The sequence below is a fragment of the Mizuhopecten yessoensis genome, unplaced genomic scaffold (genome assembly GCF_002113885.1).
Source record: "Mizuhopecten yessoensis strain PY_sf001 unplaced genomic scaffold, ASM211388v2 scaffold10841, whole genome shotgun sequence".
NCBI classification, from domain to species: domain Eukaryota; kingdom Metazoa; phylum Mollusca; class Bivalvia; order Pectinida; family Pectinidae; genus Mizuhopecten; species Mizuhopecten yessoensis.
Genome location: NW_018408748.1, coordinates 353,271 through 371,895, shown reverse-complemented (window position 1 = coordinate 371,895; position 18,625 = coordinate 353,271). Strand labels below are relative to the sequence as shown.

At 36.9% G+C, this 18,625-nt stretch overlaps 1 protein-coding gene across 2 annotated transcripts; it reads right to left on the bottom strand.

The window, feature by feature from the left end:
• Window positions 1-264: 264 nt before the first annotated feature.
• LOC110462896 (neuronal acetylcholine receptor subunit beta-3-like) lies at window positions 265-11,298 on the bottom strand. Of its 2 annotated transcripts, XM_021517136.1 has the most exons (3): window positions 11,190-11,298; window positions 4,566-4,714; window positions 265-4,182 (listed from the first exon to the last, which is right to left on the bottom strand). In XM_021517136.1, the coding sequence occupies exon 3, from the start codon at window positions 4,122-4,124 to the stop codon at window positions 2,874-2,876; it is 1,251 nt and encodes a 416-aa protein (XP_021372811.1). In that variant the 5' UTR covers window positions 4,125-4,182; window positions 4,566-4,714; window positions 11,190-11,298; the 3' UTR covers window positions 265-2,873. The 2 variants fall into 2 exon arrangements, with proteins under 2 accessions (XP_021372811.1, XP_021372810.1); XM_021517135.1 differs by lacking the exon at window positions 4,566-4,714.
• Window positions 11,299-18,625: the final 7,327 nt, after the last annotated feature.

Genomic DNA, 18,625 nt, shown 5'->3' with positions numbered 1-18,625 from the left:
GAGCATTACATGGGATAAATGTAGACATTTATAACAACATTGATTATGGTATGAATATAGAATTAATAGCGGTATACATTAATGAACACCTTAAATAATGTATTCCATAACTGACTTTCCATAAATTATGTATTGTAGATGTATATATATATATAATATAAGCAGAAAAATATTATAAAAAGAAAATATTATAAAAAGAAAAATATTATAAAAAGAAAAATTCTCAACATATATATATATATGTCTTTTTTAGAAAGTATGATTACAAAGCTTACATACAAAGTTTTCATGCAGCATGATATGAATATTATAATAATGTCTTATTTTATTTCTATACAATATTCATATTAAACTTTTAGTGAAATAATATCAGGTATTTATATCATTTTTATCTAATAGCATATAATATTGCTGTTGAAACAAAAAACAAATAAATCCACTACCAGAAACAATGAATGATATATAAACTCCAAACTCGAAATACAAATCATAGAATAGAATGGAGTTTGTGGAATAGTATCATTCAATAAAAAACAATGTTTACCTTATTAAAACCAAAATTATAATTCTGAACGATAGTGATTGTTAATTGTTTTTGTTTTCCACAGCTTGTAAATGTAAACACACACAGTCAATTCACATTTATCATGAGACATATCATGTTGCACATAACTGTACAGAGCAGGACCTCTTCTCAAACAAACTGAGTTTGTCTGCTGACCTGTCACATAAATTTTGTGTAGAAATTAGGTAGCCAGTGGTTTGCCTGGATAACGAATCCCGGCCTTTAAAATCAGTTAAATAGAAAATCAAATGCAATAAAGACTCCTCATACATGTATTTTATGCATTTCGTAAATTCATGTATTTTAAATTCTGCATCGAAATGAGACGGCCTTGCTATAACCCTTAAAAATGATTCAATTGAATATTTTACTGTAGTGTGTTTTGTTTTTGAATATAGTTAAAAAGGTTGGCGATGGGTGAATTACTGGGGTGCTTTCGAATGTTCTTCATAGGCTATTTAGTATTCAGCCGACATAGTTTTATTGTTTGAAATTACATATATTTAACTAAAACGAGGCCGCAGTTGGTTCACTTCACCGACGTTGCCTTTATTGCTCTATATATTTAAAAACAATTATTAAATACAAACTTGATAGAAAAGATCTAGAAATAAAACACAAATCATATCTGTGTTCGACTCTCGAGTATGCTAGTGTTGTGTTGAATATTTTAATCAGAATGAATCAAATCTCTGAAAATATCCAGCTAGATGCTGCGAGAATAGATACTGATCTTCAATGAAGTGCTCGCCATTAAAACATCTATTATGACTCATATACAGCTTATAACATCCAATTAAATCTACATCTAAATTTGGATTCAAACTTGTATCAAAATATGATATGTAATATAATCACCACAGTCAGGATCTTAACTCTGTCTGTGTTCTGAGATATATAGATACAACCATATGTTTGGATGCATGTATGTATTGGGTAAGCTTTCTGGCATGTACAATCCCGCGACATGCCTCTTATTCTGGATATGTGTTGACTGGTATACACATAGTGCTGGTGTATATGGACTGTTAGTGCTACCAGCTGTCAAACTGGAGAAATCAGGAGAGGGAGTAATGACTGGTTTGGTTTTAATTGGTTTAACGTCCGATTAACAGCTAAGGTCATTTACTGACATGCATCCATGTGTGTCATGTATGATTGCATGTGTGTATGTGTACTGGAAGCAGGGTATGTTGGTGTATTTGCCTCCTTACGATAGCGCGGATCTGATGAACGACTTAAGAATGCTACTTCACTAAAATACCATGTCGAATGCACACAGCACAGCAGTAATCCACACGGTCACATTATACTGACAACGGTTTGTTGCAGTTGTTGCAATGGAGCTAAATGTTGAATATAAAGCAGGGAATACAAGTATTGTCAAGCTAGAAAACAAAAAGATTTTCAGGAAGTAAAGAACACATAAAAATCCCAAATGTTACGAGGGGGCAGATCAATTGGGGTTTCTTCAATGTCCCCTTAGTGGAGGAGACAGGGAAAGCCCCGGATTTTCCAGGGGGCCCTACATTAGTCACCTATTACGATATGTAGTGGCCAATTCTTTACCCGAACCAGCAGGGGAGGAGAGTGATCTCGAAATACTAGTAACTATTAACCAGTAAAATGTACACATTGTTTATTTTTATTCTTCATATATGCCTATAGTAAAAAGCAAATGTGGTAAGCACTAATTTAAATTTTAAAAAAAATTGTAATAATACCATGCTTATATTAATAAACCATTTATAAGTATACAAAACAAACATAGTTGAATTTTGTCAGAATATTTCAGAATTGGTTACATACTGAAAAAATATTACATGTAACTTACCTTCAATTTTATACATTATTCCAAACCATAGTTTATTATCTGTAATTGTTGGAACTTTAAGTACTTCTGATCAGAGGGCTTGTATCGGCTTTTCCTGTAGATGGATTCCCTTTAAATCTACTTGATTTAATCATTTTTTAGACGATTTCTTTAAAACGGATGACCCTAGTTTTACATAATGGTCTTCTGATGTAATCGGTGTTTACCTACATATCCAATACAAAACATATTGCTCAACATCATTCAACATGTCATAATCAAGTTATCACTAACTTTTTTTTGTGTCTTATTTATAATTTAACGACCTCACAACTGCTATTGTCATAATGAGACGTGTGCCAATGGAGACATGCTATTAACGTTGTTTGTTTGCAGGGGGTTTGGTGTCTTAACAAAAGTCATATAGCTGTAAAACCATACCATAGTATCATACCGGGGGAAAGGGTTGGACACTGCTGCAATAGCTTTAATCTTTCATAAAGATCGCGAAAAGGCCAGGTCACCCATAACAAACGTTATCACACACAATATGGCCAGGAACAAACAAAACAGAGGAACATCAAGTCTCGGCAGTAGGTCTTTTACACAAAAACGATTCTCGTTTGTTTGTTTTAATTCGGGGTCTTCTATCAATGCTTGCACTCTGTTGTCTTTCACATCATCCGGATCTTTTTTGTCAGAATACTTAACTTTAGAACGGTTTCCAAGTGTACAGTAACCAAACATTTTGGCAACCGATGCCGGTACCGGGGTGTCGCCATATTCAATAAAAAGTCGCACTTGTATGACAGTTACCAGGAAGATGGTTACACTGAAGACAAGCAGTGTGAGTAAATATATGGTCAAGTACGACGCGTTTTTGGAATTGTGCGGCAGTTCAGAGCTGATTGTTCCCAGAAACACAGCGTACGATAGGTACACGGTCACACAGAACGAATTCTTTTCTCCCGAAGACAAAGGGATAAGAAACACGCAGACGTTCAAAAACGCCAGCAGGAGTACTGGGGCAATTGTTGTCAACACGACGAATTTAGGCCTCCGCTGTAGATGGAGGAGATAAGTTATGGATGAAACCTCATCGTCGATTTTCGGAATACCAACCTCAACTTTTGTCAATGTCCATTCTCCATTTTCTTCGAAAAAATTGACGTCAACTGGTTCTGATGATGTCTGTAATATCACTTCGGACGTAGGGGCATCCCAAATTTCGAAAACCAATGAACAGTGTTGTGTGTCAAAGGGGTAATACGTGATATCAACTTCACAAGTCACGACAAAACTATCCCCTGGAAACCATTCAACTTCACCATTGGCGCTAATCGCAGCGCTTGAAGCCAACTGTGAAAGAATGTTTACTCGCCCAAATGTGTTTGCAAGGGCAATTTGTGGTAGCCATATCGAATTTCCGTCTACATATACATGTGGCACATCACCAAAATCCGACATGTTCCAAGTCTGCGATTCGTCCGACCAACTTGCATCGAACCAACCTGATAATACAAGTTTCTGCGACTTTTCATCAAATTCGTTAATCGAATTTAATTTGAAACTCAGCGTCACAGATACGACGTCACTCTGATTCCAAACAGGTCGAACCCGTTTGTCGTAGCCATTGAATATATGACTGTAGACATCTTTCACGTCTTGTGATGTTGGTGATGAGGTAGTGGCACTTATCATTAACGCCAGTAATAACGTGACAATCATGATTCCCTTTGATGTCATACCAGACAATACACTACACAGCAGCAATCAATACAACTTTATTCTTCCTTTTGTGTTCCTGCAATAAATTTGAAAGACATGTGAATACGTTTAAAGTAGGACTGGCATGTTTATGTTTTATACAAACTAATGCATACACCCGTGTCTAGTACAACACAATGTCTAGTCATACCAAAATGTCCAGATTCGATTGAGGAATAAGGTTAAAAAAGTAAAACGTTTAATACAAAACTTTGAAGTTCATTTTGGATGGAAATCCCTGAAGCGGGGGTATAAATATCAAGCTCTATATCCCTTATTATGCCATGCCGTCTGCACCCCGGGGGACCACACTTCTATACAAAATATAGTATCCTTTGCTTACTACATGATCTATAACAAATTTGGTGATAACCCCATTATTCAAACAAATTTAAAGCAGAATGGTTTTAAAAGATTTACCACAATTTCCCCTATTATGTCCCTCTGAAAATTGATCTTCTCTGCTCAAAGATGCTCTCGAACAGGTTTGGTTTATATCGCTTCCGTGGAAAAGGATTTTGTAATTTTCCACTTGGTTTCCCGTATTGGACCCCATACCTCTGCTCAGTCTAGATCTCACGCAACTAAATCAACCAATCAGTAATTCAATGTATTTACAAGAGGCCCAATGGGCCTGTATCGCTCACCTGGTATTAATCTCACACTTGTAATCTTAAAAGTTGACTAAAATACAGCTACAAGCAGAATATCAGTGTTTGATTCATAAGAACCTATTAAAAAATTAAAACATATGATGCCTGTGATCTTGAATATCAAACAAGGACATTAGGTTGGAAGTGGATCAAGGTCATTCCTTTGAACAAACTTGGTAGTCCTTCATCCAAGCATGCTACAGGCCCAATGCAGTACCCTGGGGCTTTTGGTTACTGAGAAGAAGTTGTTTGAAGATTTTAACACATTTGACCCCTGTGACCTTGAAAGTGGGTCAAGGTCATTCATTTGAATAAACATGGTAGCCCTTCATCCGAGCATGCTACAGGCCCAATATTAGTACATTGGGGCTTTCGGTTATTGAGAAGTTGTTTGAAGATATTGACAATTGACCCATGTGGCCTTGAAAGTTGGTCAAGATCATTCATTTGAACATACCTGGTAGCCCTTCTTCCTAGCATGCTACAGGCCCAATGAAGTACCCTGGGACTTTTGGTTACTGAGAAGAAGTTGTTTGAAGATTTTAACACATTTGACCCCTGTGACCTTGAAAGTGGGTCAAGGTCATTCATTTGAACAAACTTGGTAGCCCTTCATCCCAGTTTACTTCTGGCTAAATATCAGTACCCTAGGCCGTTTGGTTATTGAGAAGAAGTTATTTAAAGTAAAATATTGACACCGGACGCAGCACCACGGCATCAGCTCACTTGGCCTTGCAGGCCAGGTGAGCTAATAACTGTTTCAAACCATTGTAATATCCCTACCTAAAATTTGGTCCGGTTTAACACAGTGCCTCTGAGCATTTTAAGTACGTAATTGTTGACATAATTTACATGAATGAAATCTACAGATATTGAACTCTAAAACAAGAGGCCCAGAGGGCCTGTATCGCTCACCTGCATATGTTTAAAATAATTGGTATGAAGTAAAGATTTAGCACTCCATGGTAGGTGCTGTATTTCAGAAAGATCCATCCAGTACTTTAGATACAGTGGGAACAAACTTCAAACAGAGCCCCACCCCTATGCCCCTAGGGGGGTCATACCCACCGTTTAAATACAAAATTGAGTCTCCTTGGCCCAAGGATGCTCCAGACTAAATAAGGATAAAATCCCTTAATCCTGATGATCCCTGAAGAATTTTAAAGGTTTTACCTCCATTTCTACTATTGTGCCCCGCCCTTCTGCCCCCTGGGAGACCCGACCACACCCACTGCTTATACAAAATTGAGTCCCCTTGGTTCAAGGATGCTCCAGACTAAATTAGGATAAAATCCCTTAATCCTTATGGTAGAAGAAGGATTTTAAAGGTTTTAGCTTTATTTCCCCTATTGGCCCCGCCTCTCTTCCTCAAGGGGGGTATAGACACACCGTTTATACAAAATTGGTTCCCCTTCACCCAAGGATGCTTCATACCAAATTTGGACAAAATCCTGTCATTCCTACAGAAGAAGGTATTTGAAGAATTTGCTATGTTTCCCCTATTGGGCCCGGCAATTCTGCCCCCTGGGGGGGCCACATTAACTGTTTATAAAAAACTGAGTCCCTTTTGCCCAAGGATGCTCCATACTAAATTAGGATAAAATCCCTTAATCCCTATGGTAGAAGAAGGATTATAAATGTTTTACCTCTATTTCCCCTATTGGGTCCCGCCCCTCAGGTCCCAGGGGGGCCACACCACTGGTTTGGTTTGTAAACTTCCGGTTGTCAAAAGCAGATGTCTGTAGCACTTTTATATAACACGATACCCACCAAAAAATGCCATCTGAAGCCTTTGTCAGGTATAAATGTATTTAGACAGTATGAACGCTATTAACACAATAGCTTAATAATAACATATAGTAAATGATTAAGATGTTCGAGTCCTTTAACCCTTTCACCCCTAAGTAACTTTAGTAGACTCTACAATGCATTGATATGGATGAGTCCATTACGGTCCACAGTGGTGAAAGGGTTAAGGGCAATAGCCGGTGCCATGTGCTCAATAAACCTGACCTTTCACGCATTTTCTGTTTTCCAGACAGAATTTTTCTTCAAACACAGCCACTGTTATTGGGTCACATTTTGTTCAGTATAACTTGATAAAACTTTAAATTGTGGTTAATCTGGGCTAAATATGACTCTATGCTTAAGCCTAGGCCTGTATATTTAAATTAGAATTGTGTTCAATTTACTGTAACAAGACGCCCAATGGGCCTGCATCGCTCACCTGGTATAAATCTCACACTTGTAACCTTNAAGTCATTATGTTGAACAAATTTTATAGCCTTTCATCTCAGGATGCAACTTGCAAAGTATCAACATCCTGGGACCCATGGTTATTCAGAAGAGGTTGTTTAAAGATTTTGAACAAATTTGACCCCTTTGACCTTGAATATAAGTCAAAGTCATTCACTTTAACAAACATAGTAGTCCTTGATCCCAGCATGCTACTGACTAAATATCAACATCCTGAGCCTTTTGGTTATTCAGAACAAGTTCTTTAAATATTTTGAACATATCTGCTCCTTGTGACCTTGAATATGATTCAAGGTCATACATTTAAACAAACTTGGTAGCCCTTGATCCAAGTATGCTACTGACTAAATATCATCACCATGGGCATTTTGGTTATTCAGAAGAAGTTGTTTAAAGTTTTTAACATATTTGACCCCTGTGAACTTGAATATGGGTGAAGGTCATTCATTTGAACAAAATTGGTATCCCTTCATCACAGCATGCTACTGACTAAATATCATCACCCTGTGCATTTTGGTTATTCAGAAGAAGTTGTTTAATGTTTTTAACATATTTGACCCCTGTGACCTTGAATATAGGGGAAGGTCATTCATTTGAACAAACTTGATAGCCCTTTTCCCCAGCACGTTACTGGTCAAATATCATCACCTTGGGCATTTTGGTTATTGAGAAGAAGTTGTTTTAAGTTTTTAACATATTTGACCACTGTGACCTTGAATATGGGTGAAGGTCATTCATTTGAAATAACTTGGTAGCCCTTCATCTCAGCATGATACTGGCTAAATATCATCACCCTGTACATTTTGGTTATTCAGAAGAGGTTGTTTAATGATTTTAACATATTTGACCCCTGTGACCTTGAATATGGGTGAAGGTCATTCATTTGAAAAAACTTGATAGCCCTTTACCCCAGCATGCTACTGGCCAAATATCATCACCTTGGACATTTCGGTTATTCAGAAGAAGTTGTTTGAAGTTTTTTTAAGACTATTGACCCCTGTGACCTTGAATATAATTGAAGGTCATTCATTTGAACAAATTTGGTAGCCCTTCACCCAAGCATGCTACTGGCCAAATATCGTCTCCCTGGGCAGTTTGGTTATCGAGAAGATGTTTAAAGTTTTTAACATATTTGACCCCTGTGACCTTGAAAATGGGTGAAGGTCATTAATTTTAACAAACTTTATAGCCCTTCATCCAAGTTTGCTTCTGGCCAAATATCATCACCCTAGGCCTTTCGGTTATTAAGAAGAAGTCATTTAAAGTAAAATATTGACGCCGGACGCCGGACGGACGGACGACAGACACCGCGCCAGAGCATAAGCTCACTTGGCACTTCGTGCCAGGTGAGCTAATTATTGATCTGCACGTGTTTCAATAGCTCTATAGTGATTTGTGTACCAGCTTTTAGCACCAGAGTTGTGAAATAACAGAAATATATTGTGCTGTCCTGCACAACTATGACTCCTACCCAACAATTGTAAAGCAAGATGAGCTGACAAATTTCACCTTTAGGGCTCAGAAACTGGCATCAATAACAAGAAATACAGGATAATACTCTAAAATGATGAGAATACAAGCTGTATCAAATTTAACCGAACTTTGGTATCAAACGACAGCAGTATAAAATTCTGTCTAAAATATTTTACTGTTAAACCTAACCACAGGTAGTAGCCGTGTCTGTCAAAACACCTATATTCTATTATATGATCTATTATAGGTGTATTGACAGACGAGGCTAGTACCTGTGGTTAAACAGTAATATCAAAACAACCCACCCAATAGGCTGAACCATTTTAAGCAATTTTCCCCAATGGTATCAATACTAAGTGATGATGATGACGTCACAATTTGTGAGGTCATGGCTTGATGACGTCATTGTGTTGTGTTGACGTCACGGTAACAGTGTTGTGACGTCATCAAGATCGACTTCATAGTTACTCATCATGTTTGACAGTTTGTCAAGATGGTTGTGACATAGAGGTCCGGTGACTTTTAATCCCTGACGAAGGGCTAAGCCCATAAGCTTGGAAAAGAGTGACTTTAAAGTTTCTTAATATTATTGCATTCCCTATATATAGGAACATATGTTTATAGACAATTTTGTGAGCAGGTATTGATTGTTACGTCATTAGTTTGTGGGAGAAAATTATGTCGTTTTCTCAAAAACTGATGACGTTACTCTCCCAAACAAATAACGTAACACTCAATACCTGCTCACCAGAGAAGATAACTCTGCAATACGCAAAGACGGAATAACGGTAAACTAGAATCGTTACTTACCAATTTTTGACAGAATTACTGACTCCTGCGGTCAAACCACATATGCCTTTGTGTGCATGTCAAAATAGGGAAGAGTGTTTTACTTTTGTACTTTAATTTAACATCCCTGCCACACTTTGGGTCAGATATGAGGATGCGTGCATATAACGAAACACCGCTTGATCAACAGAAAGTAATAAGAACAGGAACAAAATGCCCCATTCGTACAAATCTCAAAAGAAATGGTACAGAGGACCATTCTTTAGTTTAAATCATTTACTTACAAGATGCCTCTGTCGTCAAAGTAATTATTTTGGACAAAAAACAGTAAATGCTCTAATAGAGTCCAAGCGATGAAGCTATATAGGTGCACCTGGGGGTCGACTTTTCCACAGCGACACCATTAATTGGGGTCTGTATTATATTTTTACCAATAATTGATCACTACCCATAAACATCTAACATTACTCTTTACATATCAGGGCGATAGATCCATGCAAACCAAATGTAACAAGTTCTCAGATCTCTGTCTGCTGTGACAACTTAATAAAAGTCATTGCGAACGAGTCCCTGTGCCATGACAGCTAGGCGGTAACTGGTTGTTTCGCGCTAAGAATTGTTTCGTCCTAAATCCTGTTTGCCCTAGGTTGTTTCGCCCTAACTATTATTTTTCAAATTTATATGCTTATATATCAATTAATATTCAAATGAATCAACTAAACTTATTGATGGCTTTCTTCATTGGTGTGAGGTATATTTCATGTAGAGTATGTGAGAGCGGTGTCAGCTTTTCACAGCTGCCGTTTGTCACAGTCGCTTAAAAATAAGACAAACACATTTTTTATGAAATTGATGATATGGAAGACTAAGAAGACTGAATTTGTGACTTAAAACTACTTTTAATTGAAAGAAAATACTGTACAATATTGTGTCCTATTTTTTTGTTTTAGGGCGAATGGGATTTCAGGTAGTCTCGTTCTGAACCAGACGCTTGATCACTTGTTATTTAAGAGTCTGGTCAAACACAGTACTTTAAAATGACCATCACCCGAGGCAGGGATGTGTAGTGGACCACTACACATCCCTGCCCGTGGGTTAGGGTTTTTACTTTCGTTTCCGGACGTTATGTCAACGCCATTAAACATGTCAATGAATAACGAAATTCATGAAAAAAACTTACCTATACAGTATACATGCATTCCTGAAGTACCTGTGTATTCATTATTATTGAGAACAATGTAAGAAAATAAGTCAAATCTCCAGAATAATGCCATATATTTCACTGAGCATAACTGAGCACAAAGCCAACAAGGCTACCTGAAGTTGGAAAAAGCATGCAAAGCAAGTGAGATTTTACCTGTACACCATTCAAAACACCTACAAGTTCTCATTCAGGTAATCTGGCTTGACTTGTATCAATAGCCTTGTTAGCTTCATGAATAATTATTGCAAATTATCTTATGAAAATACATGAAATCATTCTTTTTGAAGCATTTTCTCACATTTTTCTCGTTAATAGTGAAAACATCAGGAATGCATGTACAGGTAATTTTTTCATGAGTTAAAATATTCAATGTAATTTTTCGCCACTCAAATTCTGACTTCAAAAGTTGAAAAGGGTGTGTCAAGATTTGACCAATGAAATAATTTACCAGAATAAGCCTCGTTATGATGTCACAAAACGAAAGCACTGGGTTTGACCAGATTCTCTGTTCGGCGTAGCTTGCGCAGGCCAACGAGACTCGATTTCGCGCGAAACAACCCGGACCAAGCTAAGACTAAATGTAACAGACACAAATCGTCGATAACAAAACACATTACCTTACAGATTTAAATCAAATAGCCGTGCCAACAATAAGGTTAAATCATTTACCGTAATGACAATTTGACCGTTTCCAACCCGGAACTGCCGTGTTATCTTCGACTACTGTGTACAATAGGTAATGAACGAAGTGGAATGTTTACATTGTTTACGTTTGTGATAAAAATGGCGCTAAATTATAAGTTCATCTGTGGTTTTCATATTTGTTCGTTCAATAGCTATACTATTATCACAGATGCTTCTATGCTTAGTTTATACTATAAAAACACACAAAATTACAATATCAACCGATAAGAATTAGTAAATGATCACATTGACCTTACGCAAACAAGGGAAGGAACCCAACTATTTTTCAGGTTGCACACCACTAAATCGATTCGTCCGTGCAAACTTTACAAACTTTATCACAAATTGCACTACCTCTTTAACGCTTACAGACACGACGCACACCGTTCGATATGTTAAGTTGACAGATAATACTGTATTCATACTGTCCGTCAGCCTCAGATTCTGTGCAGTTGTGGTTTTTTTTCAATTAACATTCCGTTTTTAACACGACGTGACTGTAACCAAAACAGGACACTTTTTAGATATATATCAATATTTTTTATACCATACTATTAATTCCATTTTTTTTTATTCAATTCAACTAAGTTTGTTCGTTCTGACTCTGACTTTTAGCATTTCTATAATAGTTCTCTGCACCATATCTTTCATGTGAATAGACCCACAAAGATATACGTTTACTCAACAGCTGTCTATCACTACTAACCAATCATAGTCATCTACCTTCTGATTGCTTGATGGACCATCTCTATATATCAATCTCCAAGCACAGGGGCACGCAACTACTATCGTTAAACGTTCAGTCGCTGGGTAATATTGTTGATTATTGGCACATCTAGGCCTATAGCATGTATGCCAAATCCTGTTACTACCAGATCAGGAACATCGGCTGTATTCGGCAGTTTCTAACTGCAGATGCATGCAAGATTTTGGTACATTCACTTGTTACCTCTCGGTTGGATTATGGTAACGCCCTGCTCTGTGGTATATCTGACAAACTAACTAGTCGTATGCAGATCAGGGTCCAGAACACTGCAGCTAGGCTACTTACCGGTACTCGAAAGAGAGAGCACATCACACCTGCGCTTTATTCGTTGCACTGGTTACCTGTACGATACAGGTCGCAGTACAAAATTCTGGTATACACATACAAGGCACTGAATGGAACAGCTCCTCAGTACCTACATGAGCTTGTTACCCTGTATCAGCCGTCAAGATCACTGCGGTCGGAGTCAGAATCTTTGTTGTGTGTCCCAAAATCTCGTACTGTGACCTACGGAAACAGATGCTTTGGGAGGGTTTCGGCTAGGTTGTGGAATAGCTTACCATCTGCTATTAGGAAGTCAAATACCCTGGTCAAGTTCAAGAGGAACATAAAAACTCACCTCTTCACGTCTCATTTTAGAATCTTTGCAAAGACGTCATGTAAATACCACCCTACTATTTGTTCAATTATGTGCACATTGCTTGTTAAATGTATGAAAGTGATTGCAAGCCTTTGTTGTTTGTTTTCACAATTATAACCATTACTATTATCCGTATGTTGTAAAGCGCCTTAGAGTAATTTTACAAATTACATAGGGCTATATAAATGTTGTATATTATTATTGTTATTATATATATTTGTTTGGCTTCATACAAATCCCAGGTCGTTGACCTTGACCTTTATTCAGGGTCACAGAAAAAAATCAAAATTCTTCAAAACGTGTTTTAATACACCACATTTTAAAGAATGTATCCTAATAAAAAGTCAAGGTGTATGCATCATGATGCATGTCAATTAACAAGTGAAACCTACAAAATAGATTTGTCAGAGAAGGGAAACAAAGGGAAGCGGAGGGAAACGTTTCAAAGCGATCGTCAAGTCCGAGAACATATCCTTGATCATTTTCTTGTTGGACATCCCGTGCTTTGACTTGATCAAATCTAGTTGTACGTATTATTATTCTTATTTCCACAGATCTTGTAAACACTTTATCTCAAGAACAAAAACAGACATAACGTTCATATTTTAGTATGTGATAACGGACAACGATCTCACGATACCCGAACAAAATCATGTTCATAACTCCACAGGTCAAGGTCACAGATCTATAAATAGAGAATTTTTGAACGTTTTCCGAACGTCTATAACTTCAAAACCGTTCCTTATACTGCATGAACTCTTTATACTTCATGCAGATCTTGGTCGGGGCTAACTATTTTCCATGACATATTATCAGAGATTATGTCAAATTCAAAGGTTCGCTATGTGGTCAAATATAGGTCAACAATGAAAATCTTAAGAAAAGTAAAATTTGTATCACATCTTAAAGAGCACGATCTAATTAGGTTATGTGGAAGGTTTAAAGGTCACAAAATCAAAAATGACGAAGAAATGCCACTTTGAAAAATGTTCATTTTCCCGCCAAAATTCAAACTTTTCAAAAAAATTGCACTGAAAAGTCTTCTACATATTCTAGAGACGTACAGAGTTGATATTTTGGCACATACATAGCATGTATCATTGACTTCAAAGATAACGCATATCATTGACCTTGACCTTCATTCAAGGTCACATGGGTCAAATGATCAAAGAATGAAAATTTCATTTTAAAAACGGGTTTTTTTACACCATTTTTTTTAAAATGTATCCTAATTAAGAGATTTATAAAGTTTCGAGTTTACCGCTTCATGACGAATGTCAATAAACATGTGCAACCTACAAAATATCGCTTAAAATAACACGTTCGTTTGAAGAATGGAAAATGTTCAAAGGGCAATAACTCTTACAGAAAATTCAAACTCTGTAGACACTGTCTCCTTCTTGTGACTCTATTATATCACACATCTGACCTTATCCACAAACAAGGTTAATATTCAAAACTTACTAGGCATAATAGTCAGCTTCAACATGTCCAGGAACAATTCACTCACTGTATGTTTAACTTGTTTGTTTTCTATATTTACGCAATAATTTCAAAAAAGACATTCATTATGCATTATTCTTAACAAAATGGTGACATGATGCTGCAAATGTTTTTTCATTCGACATCACGGTAAAATGGCATTTTTAAGCAAATCAAATCACTTACCACGTAATTTATGAAACGCTATCGACAATAAAAGTGTACACAGACTAATGTTTCATTATTGGTTTCTATCTAACAGTGATATAGTTCTTGAGTTCTTCTTTGTTTCAATAGAATGTGATATTAGCGTAGAAGACAATTCAAGCAATACGCATGCTTACCTGTGTTGTCTTGTAGAGATACTGTCGAAGTATTACTTGATAGCGTTATATGTAGGGCAAATGACATCATCTCTTGATACAGTCCTTCACCTGAACGCCAGTTTGTACATATACCTTTCTGTATTGAAAAAAATCCGTTCACGTGCAATCAAGCTAAAAGCTGTTTGCATTCTAAAAAAAAAAGATGTATTCATTTGAGGACACCTCTAATTACTGGACTTATTGACATTGGTTTTATGTTATCGGGGTGTCAGGTCATTTATACGGCATATCGCTTTTGCATTATTCACGGCACAATCAGCTACATTGATCAGAGTTGTTCGGTTGAATCATCCATTAACACATCGAAATTTGCTAATGCATCGTATACAAAACAACACCGCAAAAACTATTATGATCTAAATTGATCAGTTGGCATAATACTTGTCCAATGATTGTACATTAAGAATAAACGACAGTACATGGACTAAAACAAAGAGGTCGGTACTGAAATGTCGAAAATCGTATATAATCAATTAAATCTGGAATTATACATATGTATATAGGTATATTCCAAACATAACCTTTTACAAGTGCATCACCTGATTAAATATGAACGTACAGTAATCACTTAATCACAACTTGTACAAATTGTGTATAACCGAGATGCAAGTAACTGTGAATCACATGATTACAGATCCCAAAAGGTAAACACTGTACATTACCTTATATCATGTGTGCATTCCTTATTACCAATACAATTGTACATTACGATAGTAAAGGTAATCAAACAGTAATGAACCTTTTATAGGTACACAATGTACATCACCTTGGTACAGGTACTTACAGTATATATCGTAATTACAGGTACAACAGGAATTAATTAAAATCTTACAACAGGAAGGTAAATAATGTTATCATCTAGTTACAAGTTATGAAAATGACCAGCAGTCATTATAAATGTGAACCGGAAATGAATCAATGCAATTGTCAAATTTAAAAGAGCAAGAGACCAAGAGGTCTATGAGACCAAACTGAGTTTTTTCATATTGCATTATCAGTCATTATGCGGAAATATGGATTTAAGAATATATTTGGAAAATATGTGTTCATTTTCAAATGTTCAATTGTGGATTAATGTTTGTTTTTTAGCATTTATGATAAATATATGTTTGATTAATCACAAAATATAAGCAGTTTGGCTTCCCTATCTTACAACAAGTATGCATTAATTTAATCGGTTTTAACGTCCTTATTTTCACTCAATATTTTACTTAAACACTGATCACAATTACATTCGACTTTTCATATAACTTTTCAGAAAGATCAGGATTTACAAATTCAATTGTGTTTCCAATATTTGGTTTCAATCCACTGCCTCCAAGTGGATGTGGCCACACATTCTGTTTATACAACGATATGACCCATAAACCTAGGGAGTCTAAAGGCAAAAATTAGGTTAAAATCTCGTAGCCTGTACTCAAAGAGAAAGATTTAAACATTTCTCTTTATTTCCTTTTTTGGGACACGCCCCTCTGCACCAAGGTAGGCCTCAAGTTCCTGAAATTACGTAAGAAAAATGGTAATTTTCGCGGGGTTTTTTGCGTTGAGTAATTAAGCGCGAAATTATCCACACGCTAATATTTATATATAGATTATATAGATTGTAGTTAAATGAAATATCAATAACTCAGAAGTTTAAAGGGTCACGACGGCAACATTTTCACACGCGAAAATTTTCACTTTTATAGTACGTAGATATACAACAAGAGAAGTCTAGAAAACTTTTACTGATTAACAGGTTTTGGCTACCTCAAGCATCCTCGATATCCGGGAGTTACGCCTACTTTCGCTCTCTACACCTCTGGAATATGTCATGGCAAAATTGAAACCACGAAAATAGCTGTTTGATTGGTCTCGGGTAAAAAAAAAACCGACCAATCGCTAGGCTGATACCCGTCCTTTGAAGATTACAAAGGAGAGACGCCCGACTTCAAAGCCTGTCAATTTTCACTGTTACGTGACCGCGAGATTCTTCTGATGTACATCAAAGGATCGAACTAGTCTTCTTGTCTCATCAACAAGGTGGCGCACATCGAGACTTTAATTATGCCATGACATATTCCAGGGGTGTAGAGAGCAAACGTGAGCATAACCACTGGAAATCGAGGATGCTGTTCAAGTAAACTGTACCAGAATGTTTCATATAGTTGTGATAAACTGCCAATCTAGTATGTCATATATGCGACAGATATATAACTCATCACTTCCCGTATATATCCAGTGATTATTCTGGCAACTGCAAACAAGAACAATATACATACTTTTTCGTTTTCACGAATAAAATTGTCAAGAAGTCTTTAACAGAAAACACAAAATCGGTACTTATGCACCCGAAATGAGAATAGGACACAGCGTTCAAAGTCGACGTCATAGCTCTCATAAAGAATAGATATCTGAAGACTCATAATGGAATGAGAATAAAGGCACGACCTCCAAATTCGACGTCATAGTCGACGTCAAAACTCTCAAAAGGAATAGATAGAAGTCAAAACATCGTAGTCTATGTCAAAAGACTCAAAGGAATGAGAAAAGGCTCGACGTTCAAAGTCGACATCACAACATTTCCAAAGAAGTAGAGTACGTCACGGTGACCATAGTCTAAAACAGTAAACTCGTAAAAGATGAAGATAGGACACGATATCTGCAGTTCAAGTTTTAACATTTCATAGGGAATACGAAAAGGCCAGGCCGCCCATAACAGACGTCATCACACACAATATGACCAGGAACAAACAAAATAGGTGGACATCAAGTCTCGGCAGTATGTCTTTCACACAAACACAATTCTCGTTCGTTTGTTTTAATTCTAATGGTTTCACACTGTTGTCTTTCACATCATCCGGATCGTTAATGTCAAAATGCTTTACTTTAGAACGGTTTCCACGTGTACAGCAACCAAACATTTTGGCAACCGATGCCGGTACCGGGGTGTCGTCATATTCAATAAAAAGTCGCACTTGTATGACAGTTACAAGGACGATGGTTACACTGAAGACAAGCAGAGCGAGTAAATATATGGTCAAGTACGACGCGTCTTTGGAATTGTGCGGCAGTTCAGAGCTGATTGTTCCCAGAAACACAGCGTACGATAGGTACACGGTCACACAGAACGAATTCTTCTCTCCCGAAGACAAGGGTATAAGAAACACGCAGACGTTCAAAAACGCCAGCAGGACTACTGGGGCAATGGTTGTCAAGACAACGAATTTAGGCCTCCGCTGTAGATGGAAGAGATAAGTTATGGATGAAATAAATACCTCATCGTCGAATTCCGGGTTATCAACCTCAAAGCTTGTCAATGTCCATTCTCCATTTTCTTCGAATAAATTGACGTCAATTGCTTTTGATGATGTTTGTAATATCACTTCGGACATAGGTGCATCCCACATTTCGAAAACCAATGAACAGTGTTGTGTGTCAAAGGGGTAATACGTGATATCAACTTCACAAGTCACGACAAAACTATCCCCTGGAAACCATTCAACTTCACCATTGGCGTTAATCACAGCGCTTGAAGCCAACTGTGAAAGAATGTTAACTCGCCCAAATGTGTTTATAAGGGCAATTTGTGGAAGCCATATCGAACTTCCGTCTACAGATACATGTGACACATCACCAAAATCCGACTTGTTCCAAGTCTGTGATTCGTCCGACCAACTTGCATCAAACCAACCTGCTAATACAAGTTTCTGTGACTTTTCATCAAATTCGTTTATCGAATTTAATTTGAAACTCAGCGTCACAGATACGACGTCACTCTGATTCCAAACAGGCCGAACCCGTTTGTCGTAGCCATTGAATATATGGCTGTAGACATCTTTCACGTCTTTTGATGTTGGTGATGAGGTTGTGGCACTTATCATTAACGCCAGTAATAACGTGACAAACATGACTCTCTCTGATGTCATACCAGACAATACACTACACAGCAGCAATCAATACAACTTTATCCTCCCTTTTGTGTTCCTGCAATGAATTCGAAATACATGTGAATACGTTAAAAGTCGGACTGGCACGTTTATGTATTATACAAACTAATGCGTAAACCCGTGTCTAGTACAATACCATGTCTAAGTATACCAAATTGAGGAATAAGCTAAATAAAAAGTAAAACGTTTAAAACAAACTTAATAGAAAGACGTATAAT

Excerpts from the sequence above, each read along its gene's own strand:
- LOC110462896 (XM_021517136.1), bottom strand. The coding sequence starts at position 4,124 with ATGACATCAAAGGGAATCATGATTGTCACGTTATTACTGGCGTTAATG.